This window comes from Aphis gossypii, chromosome 1 (genome assembly GCF_020184175.1).
Source record: "Aphis gossypii isolate Hap1 chromosome 1, ASM2018417v2, whole genome shotgun sequence".
In the NCBI taxonomy this organism is placed as follows: Eukaryota; Metazoa; Arthropoda; class Insecta; order Hemiptera; family Aphididae; genus Aphis; species Aphis gossypii.
Genome location: NC_065530.1, coordinates 19335162 through 19359708, shown reverse-complemented (window position 1 = coordinate 19359708; position 24547 = coordinate 19335162). Strand labels below are relative to the sequence as shown.

Sequence of the window (24547 nt, the reverse complement as noted above, 5' to 3'; positions counted from 1 at the left end):
CCAAATAAATAAAAATTATTTAGTTTTCTTTTTTTTTTTTTTGTAGTACCTATAGCTAATAATAAAGTATTATCCATCATTACATTATTATATTATACATAAAAAATATACTTAAAAAAAAGCAATGTCAAGGTTTCATTTTTAAGATTTTTTTTATCGATGGAACAAAAGCCTGGAAAGTAATATTTTGGGACATTTGGGAAAAAAATGTCTTTTACATTTAAACTCGCGTTCTAATCATAACAATAAATTTATGATAAATTATAAATAAACAATTATAAACAATTAATAAACAATTAATTATGATTAAACAATAAATTATGTTAAGATATAAAATAAGCTATGTTGCACTATTTTTATTTTTTTGTATTTTTTTGCAGATATATTCTTTTTTAGTAATTTACACCAAGTAAATATTTTATAATATATTTCTTGATGAAATTTCAGTTAATAATTTTTTCAAAATATTGAAATTAAAACCTATAGGTACCTATCATCTTATATATAGGTACTTTAAAAACTTAAATTCTCTTTATCTACATTTGAACTTGAACCATCATACTATATATGCAGAGAAATGATGATTATTAAAATTCATATTATGTATATAATATCATATACATTTAAATAAAATATTTAAATTTTAAATACTTTGTCGTAGAAACACATATTTTATAATCACAGTCTATAATATTTTTTTCGTTTATTTAATTTGAACTATAAAATTCTATATTTATAAAATTGAATCATTTAACAATATTTAAGTTGTTTTATGTATACACGATAAGTAGTTGAAAACATTCTTTAATTTTTAACTTTGAGAGGGGTTTTTGATTGGATCTACTTTGCCTATTAAACAGGTTAAAATTAAAAATTCTCAGGATTTCAAAGATCCATTAAAAAAACTAACAAAAACAAACAAAAAAAAAGAAATAATGGAAAAACTGGAATTTTTACACAAGGCCAGTATTCAACTAAATTGATTTTGTTTGTTTGGTGTAACTCAAAAATAAATTACCGTATATATTTGGAATGTTCAACAAATGTTCGTATTACCATTATGTTTTATTATGTACCCATTTATCCACTTTTTTTTAAATTCACAATTTATACATTTAAATTTAAGTAGATATAATATGTAAAAGGACTAGTATTATAATATTTATAAAACGATAATAATTATTATATCAAAATAAATACATTAAAAAAAATCTATTACACAGTATACTCTTAGAAGATATAGAATAATTATTTTTTAACTACTACAAATAAGTACACATTTTTATCATAGTATTATACATACAATATACATACTACAAATACATTAATATCTATCCATTATATTATATGTTTGGTTAAATACTTAATATCAAAACACAATATTATTTTAAATGGACATATGATAAACTATCTATTATTGTTCAAAAATATACAGATTACCTATATAAAATTTATTTATTAATAAAAAAGTTTGGTTTTAATACTTTTGTGTTCTATAGTGCATTAAATATATACATAATATTTATTATAATTTGAAATGCGCATTTTAACAGGCTCAAACCAAAAAGATTTATCGGTAGAGAGGAATTAAAAATATACATTTATTAATAAATAGTTAATTTTAAAGGAGTTTTGTTGTATGAATTTTGAAATTTAAGTAAATAAAAAAATAAATTTTTACAAAGTTAGAACATTGATAAATGAAATTTTCGTTTATAATTTCGTGTTTGTAATATTTCCATTTATTTCACGTTCCCAGTATGTGCAATGCGAAATTTACTGAATTATGATCAGTAAGATGCATGTTAAAAATACTTCAAAATTATTTTTATCGTTATTTCAATTGAATATTAATTATTATTAAATCTTTTTATTATAATATAATAATTTAATGTTGTACTGTAAGTTATTATTACTTTATTTACAATAAATAATGATTATATAATAATGTACACATTCACCTATACATCTATCATTTTTTGAAAAGGGTTGGGGGCATCATCCTTTTGTTTTCATTTATTTCTTACAATGCATTTACCGTATACAATTTATTTTATTTTAATATTTATACATATAGCCGTATTTTAGGTACATTGTATTAAAAAATTAGTTTATCTATAAAACATTAACTATGTGCAATTGGTATAAGTTCATGTACTTCCTTCCAAGTTCCGTTGACAGTAGTTTGTTTGGATCCAACCCCACTTTTTGAGAATTCTGATAATACTGCAACATATAATACAGTAAATTATTTATTTATACTTAAATTTGTTTAAAAGCTTTTGTCTGTTCATTTTAAATAAAACCATTGTTATAAAAGTTAGAATTCTATTTTTTAACCGTGAGTTATCATTTAATGTTTTCCCATCGCAATACCCTATAAAAACGCATCATCTTATATATTATGCCATTTATGTAACTTCCTTAAATTATCACTACGATTTAATACAAAGTTCTTCATGAGTTAGTCTTATAGGGTTTAAAAATTATAAGAATACATAAGCACAATTTTTTTATTAGTGTTGAAATATTAAAAAAAATCGTCAAAATCATGAATATTTTGAATTTATTTTATAATTAAAAATGTATAAAAAAAATGTGTATAAGTAGCTTAAAATTAAAAATTGAATACAAGATTTTCTATAAGTTTGGTTTACAATAATAAAAAAGAAGTTTAGTGTTGGCCAATTAAAAAAATGTTATCGTAAGTTTGCGAAAATATGTACGTAAAATAACGATTTACTATCAAATAATTTTAGATTTTTGTTGTGATTAAAAATTACTAGTCATAAAAATTGAAACTTACACCAGTTGTTAAAATTGGCATTTTTTGTACATGATTTAATTTTAGGATATTCAGATCATTAAAACATAAACCACCATTTTCACCACCTAGTGGAAAATATATTTTCTGCTGACAAATTTTCTCCGTTCAGAATTGTTTTTCGTTTATAATGATACCTATCATTGTATTCAAATTTAATATACCCATTATAATGATCTTTCTCTATGTCCCAATTTCACAGGATATTTACTGTATAGCAAAGCGTTACTCGCTTGACCCCCTTTTTTTTATTTGATCTTCACAAAGATTCAAAATTATACAAATGTTCTAATACTTATTGTAATTGAATACTATTTTTATTATTATACACCCTTATGTTAAATGTTTATTTGTATAACAGAATGCTTAACTATTCAAAAAAAGTTTTTATAGTATATCTAGAGTAAGCATTTTTAATAAAATAAGTATTATTTTTAAAAATTCTTGCTTGGTACTTACTAGTTAGTTATAAAATTAAACTGGAAAGTGGTTAAATAATATGAACAATTTGTCTGATTGTGCCTACATTCTACAATTAAATATACTGCCTTAAATACAAACCTAACATTGTTATATATAAATTTTTTTAGAATTTACAGTTTATTTGATTAGTTCAGAATCACAATTTTACGTTTTTTTTTTTTTTTTTAATGTGTCAGTAAATATTTTTATTTGATATGAAATTATATTTAAATTGTTTTAAATACCACTTTCAGTTGATAAAATAATTCATTTTAATTCATGCTTTATATTGTACATATAAAATATTCACTTCTTATCATACAAATCGTAGAAAACTATAATGATTAATAATTTAAAATTTTTTTTTATTTTTCGTAAAATTTCAATAAATTTATAGTTTATAGAAAAATTAATTAAGACAATTCTTTTATCAAATGTCTAATATTAAATACGCATTTATTATTTTAAGCATTGTACAGTTTTATTTTATTTTCAGCTTAGTTATTATATGAAAAAAAAAAATATATATATATATATTAATAGTTTTAGTTGATATAGTGTTGACTTTCACATTTAAATTTTAAATTATGATTTAGTTTAAACTTAAAAGTATTTAAGCTATGCTTGCTGAGAAGACTTCAGCTCCGCGAAATTAAGAAATGATACTGTTTTGTTCTATAAAATAATATTATTTAATTATTTAATAATTTAATGAAGTTGGGACATTCATCTTTACCTATATCATATTTATCTAGGTTGACAATTATTTATTTCAAAGGGAATGTATAATAGTAATATGATATTTACTTAAGTATTTTGTAATTCATTATTTATTGATAATTTTACGTATTTATGAAAAATATATGAAAATTACTGTATTAATAATATAATTCGCGATTTCCTTTTAGTTAATTTTATGTTTATATAAATATTATATATATACATGTATAAGTATATTTTCTTACTTCTATATGAATAATCCAATTTATTTGTTTGGCACGACTATTTTTCTTTTATTATGTTTAAAACTTTTAAATGTTTACTATTTTCTTATGCTCCTATTTATGCTATCGATTTAAAATTTCTAAGAATTTATTTCTAACTATTGGTTGTATTTGTATAGGTGTTTATAACCACTTTTACTTTGTTTACTTTATAAATTATTATCCGTATTTTAAATCGTGTGTATGTCAGAATATAACTTATATTTTTTCAAAAATAAATACCAATATAATACTGTAGAACTCCATTATCCATTATTATATTTAAGCATCTTAGTATATTTTGAAAATGTGAAAGTAATTAGTTTTGTAATTTGTGTATACATTATAATAGGTAGGTACTGGGCGATTTACTAAGCATCATCATTACCCTCATTTGTTTGCTAAAATGTCAATTCAAATTTTGTTTTGGAAATTTTAATTAGGTATACTTTATACAATTTAAGGAGTGTCTGAGATAATTTTTTTTTTTTTTATATCAAAACTACTCTTTTTATTGTAAATTGTAAAGGCATTTCAATGAAATTTGAACAAGTAGTATTTTATAGTTATCTTAATATTTACTTCTAACTAATAAGGGCAATGGTATATGTTGCTGGTTTATAAGATTTTGTACTGTTATGATTTGAAAATTTTTTTAATAATATTAAATTACTACATGTTTATAATTTTCATAATTTGTAAAAATTGTTTTAGTATAATAAATACTAGGGTACCATAGACTAAATATTAAAGTTTTTAGATACTACGTTTTGTAAAACCATTATACAATGCTATTATTCTCAGATTTAGGCGCGTTTACATATTAATAAATGGTTTAAAATTTTTATTATTTGAAAATAGTGTCTTAAGTAAATTATACTTAAACATCCCAAAAACCATATTTTGAAAAAATGTATTATTCTAAGTATAAAAGAGAGGCGAGTATGCTTTGTAGTTTTGTTCATTACTCTGCATATAAAAAAAAATTCCTCTTAAGATAATTTAAATGTTCTGGGATCTAAGAGTTTTAGAAAATTTTGAAAAGTATTAGGAATAAACTGCTATGTTTATTTTTTGAAAATTTTAATATGAAATTAATTTTAGGGTAAAATAGTGATCTAAAATGATTTTACCGGACATAATTTTTAATAAGAAGTTGTTTATCTATAATGAATAAAAGTAAATGAAATATTATTTTTTTGATATCGAAAGTTGATATTTATAAAAAAAAACTGCATAAAAATCTGTTAAATAAGATAATAAAATAATGTATTGTTTATAGATACATTCAATCTTTATTATTTAAACCTATATTTTGTTTTAACTTAAAATATAATGTATTTATCATATTATTTAAAAAACATTTGTTGCTCTATATTATACAATAAGTAATTAATTAGTCAATTTTTTTTAAAGTAAATAATGTTCACCTGTTGTAACCTGAGTTTCCCTTAATCTTTTATTGGAATATCTTCCTTTATTCCAAAGTTCAACCAAAGCTCTTCGGAAATTTTGGCCACTTACACAGTACAACACGAAATTTATTCCAAAATGTGTGTTGTACATTTGATTTGCAATGACTTGTATAGTTTTGTATTTTGTTGATGTCTAAAAATCAAGAAATGTAACTTTTCTAAAAAATGTTTGAATAAAACAATATAAGCATAATTATCCTTAATATGATGTCATACATTTTATAATTAATGTCTTGGTAGTTTCAAAAATATACATTTTTGTAAGTCTTTAAACAATTTAATCCATTTTTATACTCGGTAAAAATTTAGTATGAATAATTATAAATATTATACAACAATTAATGCAATACTCACATTGTCCCATACCATCCATACTCGGAATACGTACGATGGCAGATTAAGACATAAGAACACTGTAGACACAACTAAAAGCATTTCTGTAACTTTTATTTGAGATGTGTGTTGTGAGTTTTGTGACGTAGATTGTCTTCTTCTAGATGGATGAAGTGTCATTGTTCGTCTTATTCTGGCCAACCGACACACAGATTGACAAATCATGCTATTGAATATCACAATCAGGAAAAATGGTATCAGCATGTTCATAATAACGTCTGCATAGTTTAGCCATTTATATAATTCGTACCAGGAAAAGTTCAAGCTACATTCTGTTGTTGTTGAATTACTATTCGTAAAATTATTAATTAGGATGTTGTATCATAATTTTCTGTTTCACACTATGTATACAATTTTTATAATGAAATTAGATATTTTCGTTCTAGGTGTTTTATAAAACTTTTTGAGTTTTCTTTATACTCAAAAATGTTGAACAAAAAAGAAGTTTTAATTTTTTTTATTGACTAATATAAATATATATTTTTAGAGTGAGGTTTAAGATGTAAAGAAATGTATTCATTTTATTTTAAAATTAATTATAGTTTCGTTAAATAAATATCTAATCTGTGTTTAGTATAATTTGATTTTAAACGATACTCACTTTTCTAAGACCGTGCTGTTAGGCGTTGAAATTACTAAATAAGGTATATGTACTATTAATGCAAACGTGATTAATATGCATAGTACGATTTTAGCTCTGTATACTGTGCATATAACCGATCTATGTAATGGATATCGAACAGCTATAAAACGTTCTGATGTAAACACTACAACTAGCCACACGCTAATGAAACTACATATCTATATATATAAAAAAAAAAAAAACAATCAATCAATAATTTATTTAATAAATAAAGTTCATTGATACAATGACAACAATAATAATAATTATAAAATCTAATTAATAGTTTTAGTGACATCGTTATTGTACTTAATTTTAACCTATAAACATTTTTCACAATTGTGTCTGAAACTTCAGAACAATGTTTTTGAGTTCATCAATTTTTATAGTTTAACACTTTAAACACAACTTTTAGAACTAATTTATTGAATAACTATTGTTAATAAAGGTTCTATTACTAAATTGAATTACATAAAAATAAATTAAAGTAGGTAAGATATCAGCATATATATATAGTAGGTAACATATTATATTATGTATGTATGCATGACTTTGAAATGTATGTCTGAATTTATTAATTTTTTTTTGATAAATATTTTAAAGATTTTACTGTATATATTTTTATAATTTAACTTATGCTATAAAATTAAATGAGTTCAAAATAATTTATATAATGAGTTTCAATTTTACATTTATATTCGAATGGTTAAACTGTTACTACCTATTTGATAATATTTATTACATGTATGTAGTATAATTGATTCATAGTAAATAATGTTGGAGTTCCATTTTCATTTAATCGCGTGTTATTTTAAACTGTAGATTAATTATCTTTTGAATACTGCATGCACTCTTATATATTTTTCATTGTAATTAAGATAATGTCTTAGAATTACTCTAATAAAATGCTACACCTGAGGAGATCGATTTACTTCATCAGAAGTTTACAGGCTGTTATTTTTGAAGAAGAAGAATTGTTATCCATGAGACAGATTTTAGTGCTTTCACTAGTTATGTTACTGTTTATTACGACGTTTAATTGATTTACTTTAAGTCGTTCGCATCTATCACGCTATGAAAATTAATTACCAACATAATCTTATTTAAATTTATGTATGTATGTATATACTTGATTTTACGATAATGTGAATGGACCTTTTTTTTATTTTAACTTACTTATAAGATTATTTAACCTGCTTCAATTCTTACCATATTGTTAACAGAGGAAGGTAATTAATATTAGTATTTTTTTTTTGGAAATTTGGTCTATTGAATTCTATAAGCCAGGGTAATATTAAAATAAAGATTTATTAGTTATTATAGGCAATTAATTTTTATAGTGTTGTTACAATTTCCATAAAACTGATCAAGATTTTTAAAAATGATTTAAAAACATGCCTAAATTACTTTTTCTAAAATTTTCTTTTCCAAAATGTATGTAATTTCGATATTTAATGTTGCATTTCTTTTCTATTTCTATACATGCTTATTAGTAAGACCACTTATGACTTTTAATTTTTGAACGGCAAACTTTTTAAACTTGTTATTTAGAATGTTTTTCTTAAATGTGGACTTTTAGATAACTATAAATGTATATCAATAGTTTATAATTGTGTATACTGAGCACTTATGACTAAGAAGAGGAGTGAAGCGGTAAAGGCACCTCATAAAATAAACAGTGTTCCGCTTATAAAAACGTTTTTACTTAATATATGATATTTTTGAATCGATAAACATTGAAAATTATTAAAACTCGGATTATAAAATTAAAATGTATGCACTTATTTAAAAATTATATGTTTATAATGTAGGACCTTTATCAAATTAAGAATGTTAAAATCGAATATAGCTATATATTTATATTTTTTAAGTTTCCATAGATAAAACTTCAAAAAATATGTGTTTATATCGTTAAAAGAATCCCCTTGTGTATGTTTTACATTATTCTTTTAATTACCTTAAATATCTGAATATTAATTGATAGTAAAAAAAAAAACCCCTTAAAAGTTAGAGTTACCTTAAGTGGTATTATTTTATTTTAAATTTGCTAATTTAAAACATCTATTTATCATTTATGTAATTATTATATTTGGCATTTATGAAATTCCGTGATTAATAATTTATCAAAATAATTAAGCACCATAATAATGTATGTTTTTCTTGAGTTTTTGTTTTTAAATTGTGTATATAGTATTGTGTGTTGATTGAAGGCGTCTGAGCTTTAAAATAAATTATTAGTATTCTTATCTTTGAAGTGTTTTTACTTACATTTCCTCTAGGGATTTTGGGAGTGCTTATACATTTTAATACGTTACACCACATTATATTTATGTAAATCAAATACTAAATTTTATACTGTTTGTGAACTAAGGAAACCCCGGGCAACATTATAGTATAAGGTAAAAGAGAATAATGTGTTTACTCCATATACACCCATATCATTTTGAGTAAATGGTTTTGAAGTTTGAATTTATCATTTTATACGTAATAAATAATTGTTTAATACACGGTGTTTAAAAAAAAATGGACTTTTTAATTATTTTATTATTCAAGGTGATTTGTGATCGAACAGCACTCATTATATCAAAATCTATTGATGTTTTTCAATGTTTCTGTTGTTCTTAAAGCGATATTTTTATCGTTAAAATTGTTTAAGTTTTTTACTTTTTTAAGTGATAACATACACTTTAAAATTATATTCCAATGCAAAATGTTTTTCTTAGTTGGTATTTCGATACATAAAATTGAAATTCCGACGAGTATTTTATGCGTTATAAGTAATTAAGTTCAGGTTAGTGGTATAGAGTTGTACGGGTATACGAATATCCTACAAAATGTTAGTCTATTACTTTGCTCATCTAAACTTTAAATATAAAATTTAATAAAATATTTTGGAAAAAAATGTAATACCTACGTATTAAATTTTTTTTAAATATTTAGCATTTTTATTGTTTTTAATATAAAATAATATAAATACTTACCCAACTTAAGTATGCTAACTTAAAAATTATGATTATGTAGAAATTATTCGATGATTATTTACAACTTTTGTAATTAGTAAAAATTCACAATTTACGATATAATATTATAATCATAGTTGCCTGTTATTAGTTTTTAATCATTAATGTTGGGTTTCGCTAAAAATTGATTAATTTAACGGTGTGTTATAATCGTATAAGATAACTGAAAGATATGTTTTGTAAATTCGAATTCATTTATATGTATTTTAAATCAATTGAAAAATATATTATAGTCAGTTTTATTATTATAGTTTGCAATTTTTCGTTTCCATTTCTAAAGATTGAATATCGACTTTACTATAGTTATTATTTTTTTAAGTGTAACAAAAAAAAAAAAAAAAATTCTTTTAAAATAATATAGCCCAAATTCCATAAAAATGAATCTACTCTCGATTGACAAATTATTCAAATCCCTTAATATCTGTTCTTGGTCCTGACCTTTTTCCTGATAATCCTCCTTACAGTCTTAAGTGAACATGATATTTAAATCTAAATTAACCCAAATTATTATCAAATTTAGTCAAGTCGCCTTATAAAGTATTGCCATTGAGTTATTTCTGTTTTCACGTGTTTCCAAGTCATAAAGTATGTCTGCTTACATCGTTATTATAATGTTTAGTTACAGATCGATTATTTTATAAATTTAGTTTAATAGAGTTGTGTATATATATTTTTTATAAATAATAATTCTTTTTTTTATAATAATAGGATGTATGCCGTATTTTAAAACAGAATATTGTATATTAGTATATTAGTATATTGTATAAAAGAAACGACTAATTATTAAAAAGACTTTGTAGATTGATTATCTGTGTGTAAAATTACAATTATTTTAATAATTACCTAAAGAATTAATTTCACTTTTTAAAATATTTAAATTTAAACATTACAAACTATTTTTCTTCAGATAGTTTTGTTGAGTATGTTCACCAGTCATTGTTTTACCTGTGTCAAGTAGACAAAAAACTGACAAAAACCGGGCATATGGTATAACCCGCTGATTCCAGTTTTGGATAGCATAGGCATCAGCTGTATTAATAAAAATAGTGTGTCGCTGATTGCTAACGATGATAAATAATACGATGACGATTGATTTCGCAATTTTGTTCCAAAAAACACCATTACTGAAAAAAAATTTCCCAAGCTTCCAAGACACACAACAAGCAACGGATAGTATTTTGCAAACCTAGATAGTAGAAAAAGTTCAATTATTAACCTTTTTGATCAATTATTAAGATAATTATTGTAATCTAAACGTGAAATGTAAATTACTCTAACTAATAAGTTGATAAAAATTCTGTTTATATTACTTAAAGCCTTGAAACTAGATAAAATTATCCACCCAAAACTATCTTCAGTATTCAAAAAAAATTATTGCTACAAAATATGACATATAAAAATAAAATATACCATCAAGTTCGCAATTCCGCTTAGAATTAAAAATAAATATTATAATACTACAACGATTAACAGTAGAAATTTCGAATACATTTTCAATATTTCTTACTATTTAAAACGGATCAAAAAGTTTATTATTAGTATATTTTAGTATTGACTTAACGTCATTTTATTTTTATAGCTATTTTTAAATATTAAGATATATTACATTTTTATTTCAACAGTTATATAACTTACCCGTCAGTTAGGCTTATTTTGTCTTCTAAATCTTCATTTGTATGAGTCGACATTATTTAAGAATTAATATTCAATTGTTTTTGTGGGAGTATAATCGTTTAATTCTAAATCCCTGAAAAAGAAAATTATTATATTCAACATAGAAATGCTAAGTAATATTATCTGTAGACGATCCACTTAGTGATTGTTAAGTACAGAGTTATTATCGTGGTTAATATTGAGTCTGTTTTCAATCATATTTTAATCCACTTATAGTTTTTATGATATAAAAATGTATTAAAAAGAATATTTATATTAATTAAATTGAAAAATTTTTTTATATTTATTTATAATTTCAATTTAACGATAATTTTATGTTAAATGTTATTTATTACTTATGAAAAAGTTTCATATTATGAATGTGTACGCAAATAATATAAACAAAGCTGAGTTAAAATAATTGAAAAATAAATTAGGACTTTACTATCTAACTCATCTAACTCAATAGAGACTTTAAGTTAGAAAATTCAATTATAGACTGCATTTTGAATGAAATTCCAACCACGAAAATTTACCCACATGGACATTAAATAAAATTCTAATAGCATATAATATTATTATGTATTGTACAATAAAGAATAAAGTATACTGCAGCTAGCTGTATTTCAATAGATAAAATCGGTTTTTTTATTTATTAACATTTTAATTAATATTTGATTGTATAGAATGGAAATCATGATTTGTATGTAAACATTGTAAACGACCAAACGAAAATAAGAAATAATTCGGTTGTTTAAAGTTTAAACTACTGGAGCGCATATCACGTCTGCCAAATATTTACCGTATTAAACACTAAAAACAACTATATGATACCGTATAATATATAATAAATATAATGATGTATTACTATTATTATGATTTAATGTTTAAAACACATTTTTACTTTTTTAATAATAATATGTGAAAATTAATTTTAAATTGAAAATATTATAAAGTAGATATTATTTTCTAAAAATTATAAAAATTAATTAATTAACAAATTATCATTTATTAGAGTAATGAATACAGCTAGTCTTTATAACTACATACACTGAATTATTCAAGAGTTAAACTTAAATAAAATAAAGCTTAGTTCTGCGTTAGATCTAACTAATATTTGAATTAAATCAAACTATTGTCAGTAAAATACTATATTTTATTTGGTTTTTAACATAATGGAATCAAACTATTCTGATTTTAAAATTAGTTTTAACTTTTAAGACTAAAAACTTCTGGCCACATACAATATGATACGGTTAAAGACTGTAGTTTTTTTACTCGTGTGTTTCATATATCAATTTTTAAATATTTAAATATTTTTAAATTTAATATTCTTGGAGTTTCTTTGAAATATTTTGTATTGTTGTGTTTTGTGTATTAGTAAATATTTTTTTTTATTTATATGAAAAATCTTTTGAGGTTTATTCAGCAAAAGTGATGATACAATAACAGTTGGCAGATAATTGTAGTTTGTATTCGTTTCAATACTAGTATATTATATTTTTTTATCAATTATTTACTTGACATGTTAATTGCATGAATTTTTTTTTAAAATTATCAACTAAAGGTTAATAATTGGTAAATGTTAAAAATAAATTATTTTTTAATAAAATATAAATAAAAAGTAAAAGTTTGTATGGGGACAGACGGAGAATAAATCTTTATCTATTTTTGACATGTATATGTCTTATGGCTGGGGGTCATTCTGTTAATTTGTGCGACACCGAGAATTTTACCAATCGAGAGGGTTGATTGTTTATAGCAACTGGTTGTTATAGCAACCGGTTGCTATGTAAAAATCGTGTCGCGCTTTTATGTCGGTTGAAAATTTCATGTCGGCCGGATTCTTGCTATTTCACACCTCTGGTTTACGTTTTAGTACTGTAGAGATATATTACTGTATGCAATGTTAGTAAAAATAAAAATAAAAATTTATCAAAATATTATTAATAGAATTATCATCACTCCGAATCATACTTTTTAATTAAATACATTTAAAATTTAAAAGCTTATAAATATCTAACATACTTGCAGTGTCTGTTATTAAATTTGTTTTGTCACGTGAATTAAATTCGTTTGGTATTTTAAGTATTGATAATTATAAATTTAATACTAATATAAATTATTGTCTCACGTCTATTTCGAATCGATTTTTGTATTTTTGGTCGAAACATTATTTTATTGAAATGGGCGTAGTTTATTTTATCTTTAGTAAAGGTAATGTAAAAAATATAAACGGGTTCTATTTCTAGATGATTAACGTATTAATTTAAAACATAGGATTATGGGTGATTTATCATCCCCATACTTTTTTTTTATATACTGTGTTAACTGGTCAGGAAAACTAAAAATGGTATTATAAAAAAAAAAATATGATGTATGATACAAATTATAGAGATATAATTGTTTGTTTGTTTTACTCCTTATAACTTGTGACAATTATGAAATATCTATATTTCCCTCCACCACTAAATGGCTCTAGTTACGCCGATGCGTGAATTATGGAATTGATAAATTTTCATAATTTTCGATTTATTTGAATAAAAATAATTGTATAGTATTCGTTAATATTTTTAATTTATTTAGTATTTGATTGTAGTTTTTATACTTGTATAAACAAGACTATATTATAATATAATTAGTTTAATAAATATTATTGTAGGCACTGTTTATTTACATATATATTTTAAATAAGCTTCTGCTCTATTGTTCTCTGTCAAATAATTGTACTCTTGGAAAACAGTTTTTAAATTGTTAGATTGAGTTCCTCTACTAATTTTTTCCAATTCGAGTACTAAATACATTTATTATATAATATTAAACTGACTTTTATTTAATTGTTTTTGATTATTGTAGAAAACATTACTTTGAATTCAATTAAAAAAAAAAAAAATATACTTTATATTAAATTTGTATCAAGGTGAGTCGACCAATTGCTCTGTCCTGTTAATTTTTTTGTTAGTATTGTGATTGTTCTGATAATTCTTAATTTTTAATTAAATTATATTTATATCTAAATGGAGGATTATAGTTTGGACTATAGATTACTATATGATTTATTAATTTGATTTCCTTAAGAATTTCAATATTTTATTAATCTAAAATAATGTTCATGACATAAATGTCACCTATTTGTTAAATATTATAGACGTACTATATAAGTACATATATATAAATAGTAATATATATCTGAAATTTGGATAAAAAGCTATCAATTTCATGTTTTGAAAAATGTATGTTGGATTAAGGTTATATAACCTCAACATACAATTATAAGCATGTACCTACAATTGATTGAATTTGTATGTATAATAGGGCATACGACAAGGAATTAAAAACTAAAACTTCTATAAACTCAAAAGTTTGAAAATATTTAACTTCAGAAAGTTGTGAAAACTGAGATAGCCGTTTTATTTCTAAGTTAAAGAAATTACTTAATAATTTATTGCTTACATAAACTATTTCTTTGAAAAGTAACTAAATGAGCGTTAAATTAAATAAATTAACTGTTTGGAATTTAAAAACCACTTTTAATCTTTCACTTAAATTCTGGTGGTTATAGGGTAGTTTCGAAATCATTGGTTTTAAATTTATTACTTATAACTTTTGATTTCGAAACTATTATTTACTTATTGACCATCTACCAAGTTATTATTATTACTTAATAAATATTATTTACACTATAATTTCAGACAATTAAAAATAAATTTAATTAATTAAGCATCGCCTACAAATATATCTCTGCTTCTAATTAAATATGAAATTATCAGACTGATGATTTTAATTTCATATATTTTATCTATGTATTTTATGTATACTTTACATAAAACATTTTTATATTTCTTTAATAAAAATAAGTGTTTCTTAAGATAAATTAAGCATTTATGTTTATAAATATTGTATTATCATATGTATTGTTTTATTTTATAGTTGAATATTAATATTTTATTTCTTGAATTAAATCACAGTATATATTGTACTAACATTTTTTGAAATCTTTGTGTTTAAAATTTTAGTTTTGACTTTGAGTAATCGCCTGACTATCTTATATAAATTTTCTGGATTACTTTCTAATAGCGTTTTAAGTTTGGCGTTCTTTCAAAAAATGTTACCGAAAACTAATATTTTGTATAATATTTCATCATGCAGTGTCTATCAATGGTTGACTTCATCATACACGGTTCTATCTTGATATTTATAAACTTATCGCCCAAATACGTATTGTGAAATTAATTTTCAGATCAAAAATAAAATTGTTCATCTACATAAAAATATTATATTTTTTTATCAATATACAAAATAAGTACTTATATGATAAATCTAAAAAATAAAATTATATCTCTTTGTAGGTTAGTAGGTGTTGAGTGTCATTGAGTAACTGTAATAAGTGTTGAATTATTCAATGATAAATAATTGCATACGAAATACTACTCTAAGCAAAACCTATATTACTAAATATGTTTTATGATTGTATATTGTTTGTAAAGATATTTATTCTACTATTATAGTTATACGGTAGACTAAATATAATTTTTCTGAAAACAATGCATTTATTATGTTATTAATATTTTATTATTATGATATTAAATATTTACATTATATTATATTATTTTATTAAATGTTGAGTCAATATTTTCAATAATAATTCTGAAGTTATATTTTTATTATAACAAAATAACCAAATTCGTTGTTCTTCGTTTAAATATCTATTTTTTTTTTGTTTAATTCGAACTACAAATGTTTATTAAAAAATAACGCTATCAATTTTTTATTTCCAGTCTTATAATATGTATTTAATTTTCAAGAACAAGGTAAATAAACTGAAAAGTTTAAAAATTTTGAATTAAAAAATATTATTCAAATTTTTGTCGTTTTGTCAAAATTTAAACTTCATATGTTTTAAAAAATCTTCACGCATAATATATATTTAAATTCTAAATAACTATTTATGAGAAATCATGTACTTTTTCATTTTTCAAGTTTTATGAACAAGCAATAATTTTTTTTTTGACATTTAAAAATAACAAGTCAACAACTTGTAATTGGAAAATTAAGCCATATATAGAAAACGCTAACATTAATATTTGGTGAAAAGTTTAACAGTATTTACATAATTTGTTTTTGAATCACAAAAAAATAGAAAAAAAATCGGATGACGAGAGATTGTTATTTTACGCGTGAACATCCAATTTTGTCAACATTTAAACTTTAGACGCTCATAAAAAATATTTGTGCAATTATGTTTAACTTTTTTTTTTTATTTCAGTTATAACAATTAACAAGAAACGTTAAATTACATTTTCAAATCTTAAATATAAATGCTAAAATTATATGATTTTTCACCTACAAAATGATTTACAAATTGTCTCTATCTTGGTGATTTTTGTCAAAATTCTAATTTCAAGTATTAAAAAAGACGTCTTATTTACAGTTGGTCGGTTTAGAATTATAATAAAATGATAACCGATTTTTTCAAAATATTGGTTTTTACATAAAAATTCTAGATTTTTCGAATTATTTGTGTTATATTTCTGAAGTAAAAGAAAAGTACTAGGAATTAATGGCATTAGGTATTTGACATATATTTTGTTAAGGATATTTCATATGTTAATCTTATGTTTGGGTGTATGTAATTATTTATTTTTCAATCAGTTAAACCAGTTATTTTTTATATTTTTTTGAATGTTATTGATTTTTTGATTAATTACATATGTATAAAAATAATGTTATATACCTAATTCATAAATTTGAAATATAAAGATTCTGTTTCTAAATATGCTCTGGATCCACACCTTAGAAATATACTAAATAACGATCTTATGAAAATATCACCTTATATTTAATTCATGAATATAGATGTATCTATTTATAATCTGAATTACAAAAAAATGAATAATTAATAATTGTATCAATTTAAAATTGTGCATAATAATTGGTTGTCAATTTATGTGCTACTTTTAGAAAACTTTTATTTTGAAATTTCGTTTAAAATATATACATAAGTATATTTTTAATGGATATATTCGTGTACACACACACACATACACATATTTATGTAAAATAAGTAGTACTAAGTAGTATTTAATACGTCAGTACACGTCTCTTTTATCATAGTATTACTGTTGTTTACATTTGGACTCTTTGGTAATAATAAGAACTTAATTTTTTCGAATTTACGTATATCTTGAAGTTATGTTTTGTTTTTTGAATTATTCAAGCCAGTAGATTATCGTAACTATCTACTTCGTCTTATACACATGTATAATAAAACTTTTATATTGATTTTATTATGGTTAATATTAATTTATTACGATAAATAATAAAATATAAAAACTGTTTCACTTAAAAAAGAACTATTTAGACTATAGGTAACGATAATGCTTAGTTTAGAACCAAATTTAGATTTATGTACAAGAAATAAGAAAAAAAAATTCTATATTTTAGTGTTTGTATACATGTTACTGGAAAATATGACATTAAGTCAATGTTGACAATGATTAGTCAATAACGATAATGACTGGTTTATTAAGGAATTAACGTCAATAATAACTAGTCATTGATGATAATTCCTAATAAAAGAAGGCATTGATGATAACATTAAAAATTAAGTTAAAAATCGAATAATATATTATTATAATTATTATTATATATTTAGGATAAATCATAATTTTTTTCAATTAATAATAAAATTCTGTAGTTAAATTTTATGCGCATTCCATTTAAGTTTTAAATCCATTTTTAAACAGATTATTAAACAATTTTAACACAATTATTAAACATTGCTATTCACTATTTCAGTGCACAAACAGTACTGCGCAGTCACTCGCGGGATGTATTTATAAATATACCAATTATATAGTACGATAGTTTTTAATTTGTCAATTTTATTATAAGTTATAAGCGACAAAAACAATAACATATAACTAGGTTTACCATATATATTATGTAGTATAGATACCTACCATAATTTAAGAAAGTACTATCTTAAATCATAATACCTACCTATATTTCATAATCAGATCGATCATCGATAAAGCGGTGTTGATATTTGTTTTGATAAGGATTTACAATATTGCCTAATATAATAGAGAACTATTGTACTATTAAAATATGAAATATCTAACCTTTCCTATTCTTTCCAGTCATTGTTAATAATAACTAGTATATCAAGACAATTCCTGAATTATCATCTTTTCCGGTAATATAATATATTATCGTACTATATTTTCTTCTTCTTCTTCTTCTTCGGTAAATTCGGCCACTAGGACCATCCCGACATATATCCTTGCCATCCTTACCATCCTTCTTTTTTCCATAGTTTTACATCCATCCTTTATATATTATATATATATAAATAATTATAAATATAATATATATAATTTCACTCTATTGAAATTTGAAAGTATAAGGTTTCAAATCGTGTAATGTAATGGACATAGTGAATTTAAATTCAACACTAAATTGTACGAAAAACGATTCTGAGTGGTGTGTCAGCATCAGACTTTATTTCTAAGAATATTTTATAATTTATTTATACTACATTTTGGAGTTTATTTTTCTATTATTAATACGGTATGTTGAACTTATTGTTACCAAATGCATCGCATATTTTGTATAATAATTATTATTATATTTTATCATATATTATTGTTTGGTTTAAGGACCTACTGTAGTCCTGCCAAATCAATCTGTCAAAGGGTGCCTATCTATTTGTCATTTCTGTTATTGTAATCATGTCATAAATATTAATTGTTGTTTATAAACTTGAATAGATTTCAATTATACGTTTACATAAAAATAATAATATTATTGTTACAAGTCAATACCGACACGACGTATCTAATAACAGTATTAATGGGATCGTTATATACATAATTTAAAATTAGGCTAATTTTTTTCATGATTTCATTGCTAATAGAAAATAATTATGAATTTTATGGCAAAAAAATTTGATTACTTTTTATTTACATACAAAAATTCATCAATACCTTAACTTAAAATAATTATTATAACATCAGTTAAGACTATAAGTATTTTCGATATTTTGTAATCACTGTAAGAACTTATATGAGAAATCTTGTATTACATCTTCTAGGTTTTATACAGAAAAAAATTTTAGTAAATTTTTTTTTATTATTAGGATTTATAGAAGGAAAAATAAATTAATGACATTAACTTAGAAGTTAAAACAATTTTAAAAATTCATTTTGTATAAAAAATAATAATTTAAGTAATTTTAAAATGATTTTACTATTAATATTAAATTAAATTGAAACAAAAAAACCAAAACCATTTGAGATAAAATCTGTGTTATACGTTTAACATTTGAATACCTTATAATATTATGTAAATATTCCCCTTTTTCTTTCTTTATTATTATTATATTTTATTAATAATTTTTTTTATAAATCTGAGAATTGTTTACTTTTGATCCCACGTTTCAACTAGATCCAATTTACTACCAGAAACTGTCTTTAAAGTTGAGGATTGAAACATTTTTATACTGTTCTTAAAGGTGATGACAGACATAATAAAACAAAATAAAAAGAAATGAATAAAAACTCACACACACACACACACACACACACACAATCATTGCAATACTCTGTTCAGAAATGAAATATAATTTCAAGGAAATGACAAAATCTTATTGCTTTACAATATGATACGTAAATATAAATAATTTATATTTGTGTATTTGTATAATTAGATTAGCGCAGAAGGAAATATGTATGTATTTCAGGTTTTTAAATAAACAAATAATCGATGTTTAAGTATAAAATTGATTTAAAAAAATATGATATAAAAGAAGTATCATTGTAAAATCAGTGTACATTTTTAAGTACTCTGTACAGCCTAAAATTATAAGTTTTAGAACATAAAAATAATAGAATTTTAAGCAACGATAACATTTTCTTTTTGTATTAATTATATTAAAAAATATAATATAAACGCCACAATGGCACAATTTACTAAATATTATAATATCGTATATATTTGATTTCTTCATTATGGCTTTAGCAGTGAAGTGATTATATTTTTTCGCTGGAAACTGTTTTCTTTTATATACCGATCTAATTTCGAATTACGCAACAATCAACAATGGCACTAAAATTGGCTATCATAAGATCACTTGTAAATTATTATAAATAAGAATTCAAATATATTTAAGATTTTAATTAATTTACAGTATATTTATCAAATACTTCTTAGAAATCAGATATGTGTGACGTCCTCTTAAAAATAAAGTTATTAAAAAAGCTGCAGGAAAAATAGATTATATTTTTTATAATAGTTATTATTATTATTATTATATTATGTATGAAATATGTCGAGCTTTTTTTTTACTATATTCTATATGTGTAAATGACAGAGATGAATGATATCATTATCGCCCCCTTAAAATTATAATATGTAATATAGTTTTAACTTTTGAAATAATTTTGAATGGTTCTTAATAATGAGGAGGGTAAGTTACAAAAAATATTTAAATAAAAAGAAATTGAACGATAAAAACTGAATTTAATTTTAATTCTGAAGAAAAACCCTCATGTTAAATTCTTTGAGAGATTGTTTAGTTTTAACTAAAATAAAATCAAGTCCACTAAAATAATTGTCAATTGTAAGTTTATTTTTTATTTTTCATAAGATAAATGCTTAATTTGTGTATAGTTTTAAAATTTTCAACTCCTAATTTTTTATATATATATATATATTCAATTAATGTCATAGTTACAGATTATATTTATTATTACAACTTACAGAGCAGCATGCATAATTGTAATTTTAAATGTTTTTTTTTTTTTTTTTTTTATAGTTTTTATCAACTTAAGACTATCAATAATACGTGCTAAAAAATGTTATCGTATAAATAGTGTTTCTACTTAGTTTTAATCATTCTTTGTTCTGAAAAAATAAAAGATAGGTAGGTATTAGTTATTAAATTAATTTTTTATAAACTATACATAATTGTTAGTGTCCTTAATATAACTTCTTTCATTATTTTATTTTAAATTTTTTCTTTTTAAACAGTTGGTTTACATAATAGGTATTCTCTGATGATTAATATTTAATCTAGGTTTTTCACAATTAATTATTATTATGTTTATTTTTTTCTTATTATTTTATTTATAAAGTTATAATTTAGATTCTGAACAATCTTAAGAAAGCTATTGGCTTTACGATGACGTTTTTTTTTTTGGAATACACTTTTTGAAATAGTAAACGTGCTCTGAAAGTTTAATAAGACAGTTTGGAAATGGGACATGGTTGGTATTTTTTTTAAATACGTATTTTTTTTTCCAATTTTCGGTAATTTTCAAAATGATTTCTAATATATACATTGCACCTACCTCCAAAATGTTGTAAATATTTTTTTAAACTTTTCAAATAATATTTTAATTATTTATGTTGAAAGTAAAATCCATAAAATTGGAAACTTCAAATTTTAATTCCATTTTTATCTTTGTATTTTATTTCGTTAAAACTGGGCAACGAATAATTTCGACCATTTATAAAACAATTTATTATTGTTTCATAAGGTTGGCAATTTATGGTAATAAAACTTGTACTTGATAAAATGTTACTCTTAAAATATACTATAGCTTCACGCTTTATACATTTTAATATTCTTTAGTCTATCTGTACTTAAACTTGAAAATTATTTGTATACATAAAAATATTGACGATTTAAAGTCTGATTAATTATCTGATATAATGATACATATTACATATTATGTACTTGAAGACACACTAACTGAGAAACATAATTTAACCTTTCTATAAACCAAACAAAATAGTAATTTACCTATATTATATTAGTCTTTTTTTTTACTTTTTAGAATTTTAGGAAACTTAAAGAGTTTGCTTTCATAATTATCTTGATTATCATTTTTTAATTTGGCAATAACATTGTAATTAATCTAACTTAAAAATTAATATTTTACATAATTCTATTATACTTTACCGAAGAATGTAATATGTTATCAAATATTTAATATCTACCGTTTTGAGATACGAAAAATGAAAAAACTATATGGTTTGTAAAGAATTATTTTCTGAACAGAATAATTTATCATTGCTTTCAAATTCAAAGTAATATATTCCTGGTTAACTTTTAATAAAAAAATGTTTTAATCAATGGATTACGCTTTATACGCTCTTCAACTGTGATAATATAGTTAACTCAAGTAAAATTTCAAAATTATTATAACAGTTTATTTACATTTATTTCTGTTACATTAATGCAGCTTATTAGAACAATAAAATATTTTTTATTACTTTGTAATACTTTTTTTTATTAACTTTCATTATATTTATATATATATACTTGTTGTCTTAAGTTATAATAGAAAATTATGTTTATTATAAATTTCAACTTTAAAATATTACTTGAGTTTTACATTATCGAACATTATATTTTAAGTGGTATAAAATTATTTGTAATATTTTTTATTTATTTGATTAATCGATTAAAAATGGATTTAATATAAATACTAAAAAAAAACTATGCTTGAAATGTAAAATTAGTCAAAATTTTATAAACTTATGATATAGTGATTCTTAGAAAAAAAAAGAACAACAGTACCTTTATCCACGTATGAAAACATATTTTGTTTTTTTACTTGCATATTATTAACATTCTAAATTCAGTTTATTTCGGAGATATTTGATTTTTCTAATAATCACAATTTTTGACTTAAAATATACATATCACTGTATAAATAATCACATTTATATAATCACTAAATTAAAACGTTTAAGAAAATTATATTTTGAGATATTTTGTGTATGTTTGACTGAGTTGCTACTCTCGGCACAAATGACGGAATGCTACTGAAACTGAAAGCTTAAACGTCCTTCGTTATAGGCGACCGCTGTTAAAAGTTCAGCGCCCATGAACTATAGCGTATTTTTCTGTTTTTCGAATTTTTCCTAAGTTAAGTTTTAAGTTTAAGCATTTTTAATATTTACTTTATTTACTTTCTTATAGATTTAAGAATTCAATTTTTAAGCATAACCTGTCTTAAAAAAAACTTTAAAAAGTGCATATACATATGTACCATTGTATAATGTATAACCTATATAATATTATACTTGTTTGTATATTTAATAAAAGAAAAACAAATTTACATATTTTGATTTATCTTTGTGTTCGGTTAGGCTTAAATTAAATTAATCATTAATACGAAAATTAGATTTAGCATTTTGTATGATATTTAATACAACTTGTTAATTAAATTTAATTGTTTATTTTTACGAATACGTGATTTATTATTTTATAACGCAAATTCGTCCAATCTTAATTTGAAAATATTTTTTTTTAAATTAAAAATTAGAATATATTATTATATTGTTCTTTTCAAAATATTGATGCATAATTATTTTTATAGAATAGTTTGTTGTTTTTAATAATTATTATGTTGAAATGAATAGTTAAATTTATAAAGAAAAATAAGAAACCGAATAAATTATGATCTTCGTGTTTTATATTTTTCTATAATATAATTTTTGAATTTTTTTTTTAGTTGAAAAATAAAATTATTTCAATTTAAAAATAATTAGATGCTGTTATTTTACTGAATTGTAAAAAATAAATAAATATAAATATGACTAGAATTTGAATTATCTACCAAAAATTAAGAAAATCAAATTCTTGAATCTATCTATAAAAATTAGATCATATATGTTAAGTGTTAATTTATTTATTTTGTATGTTATATAATACTTTGTTGATTATTGATACTAACTATAAAACTTATTGTATATAATATGTAAATGAAATATACCTTTTTAAAGACCATGATACTCCAACTGGTATTGTTTTACTTAATACACAAGTAAATTATAGCAGTTATTTTCTATGTCTTGTTATTAAATTCACTTTAAACTAAATACTGAACATTTGTATACATTTTAGAAATTGAGGAGTTACAATCACGAATATTTTTTAAGTATATGACGCTTTTTGTTTAATAGATTCGTTTTTTTCTTAGCTAGTACCTACTTATTAGGAAGTATTATATCTAGTTATAATAGACACATTTTATAGATTCCTTAAACGATAACATTACAAATTCATACAATTTATTTTGTATTTTATTATGTACTACATG

The 24547-nt window shown here is 22.0% G+C and overlaps 2 protein-coding genes across 3 annotated transcripts in view; one reads left to right on the top strand and one right to left on the bottom strand.

Annotated features, from left to right (window-relative positions):
• The window catches only part of LOC114120068 (protein furry), a 107310-nt gene that overhangs the window by 15450 nt on the left and 67313 nt on the right, over positions 1-24547 (top strand). The gene's annotated exons all lie outside the window — the stretch shown is intronic.
• On the bottom strand, positions 1629-24357 carry LOC114120069 (FMRFamide receptor). 2 transcript variants are annotated; one of them, XM_027981865.2, is made up of 7 exons: positions 24221-24357; positions 11415-11526; positions 10725-10965; positions 6739-6938; positions 6099-6426; positions 5700-5877; positions 1629-2226 (listed from the first exon to the last, which is right to left on the bottom strand). In XM_027981865.2, exons 2-7 carry the CDS (start codon positions 11465-11467, stop codon positions 2126-2128), a joined length of 1101 nt encoding a protein of 366 aa, XP_027837666.1. In that variant the 5' UTR covers positions 11468-11526; positions 24221-24357; the 3' UTR covers positions 1629-2125. The 2 variants fall into 2 exon arrangements, with proteins under 2 accessions (XP_027837666.1, XP_027837665.1); XM_027981864.2 differs by lacking the exon at positions 24221-24357 and adding an exon at positions 23020-23254.

What these genes read in the sequence shown, in the direction of transcription:
- LOC114120069 (XM_027981865.2), bottom strand. Translation starts at nt 11,467, where the DNA reads ATGTCGACTCATACAAATGAAGATTTAGAAGACAAAATAAGCCTAACT. An exon ending in AACAGCACGGTCTTAGAAAA is followed by an intron (nt 6,427 to 6,738) that starts GTGAGTATCGTT and finishes TTTTACGAATAG; the next exon opens with TAATTCAACAACAACAGAAT. An exon ending in TATGGATGGTATGGGACAAT is followed by an intron (nt 5,878 to 6,098) that starts GTGAGTATTGCA and finishes CTTGATTTTTAG; the next exon opens with ACATCAACAAAATACAAAAC.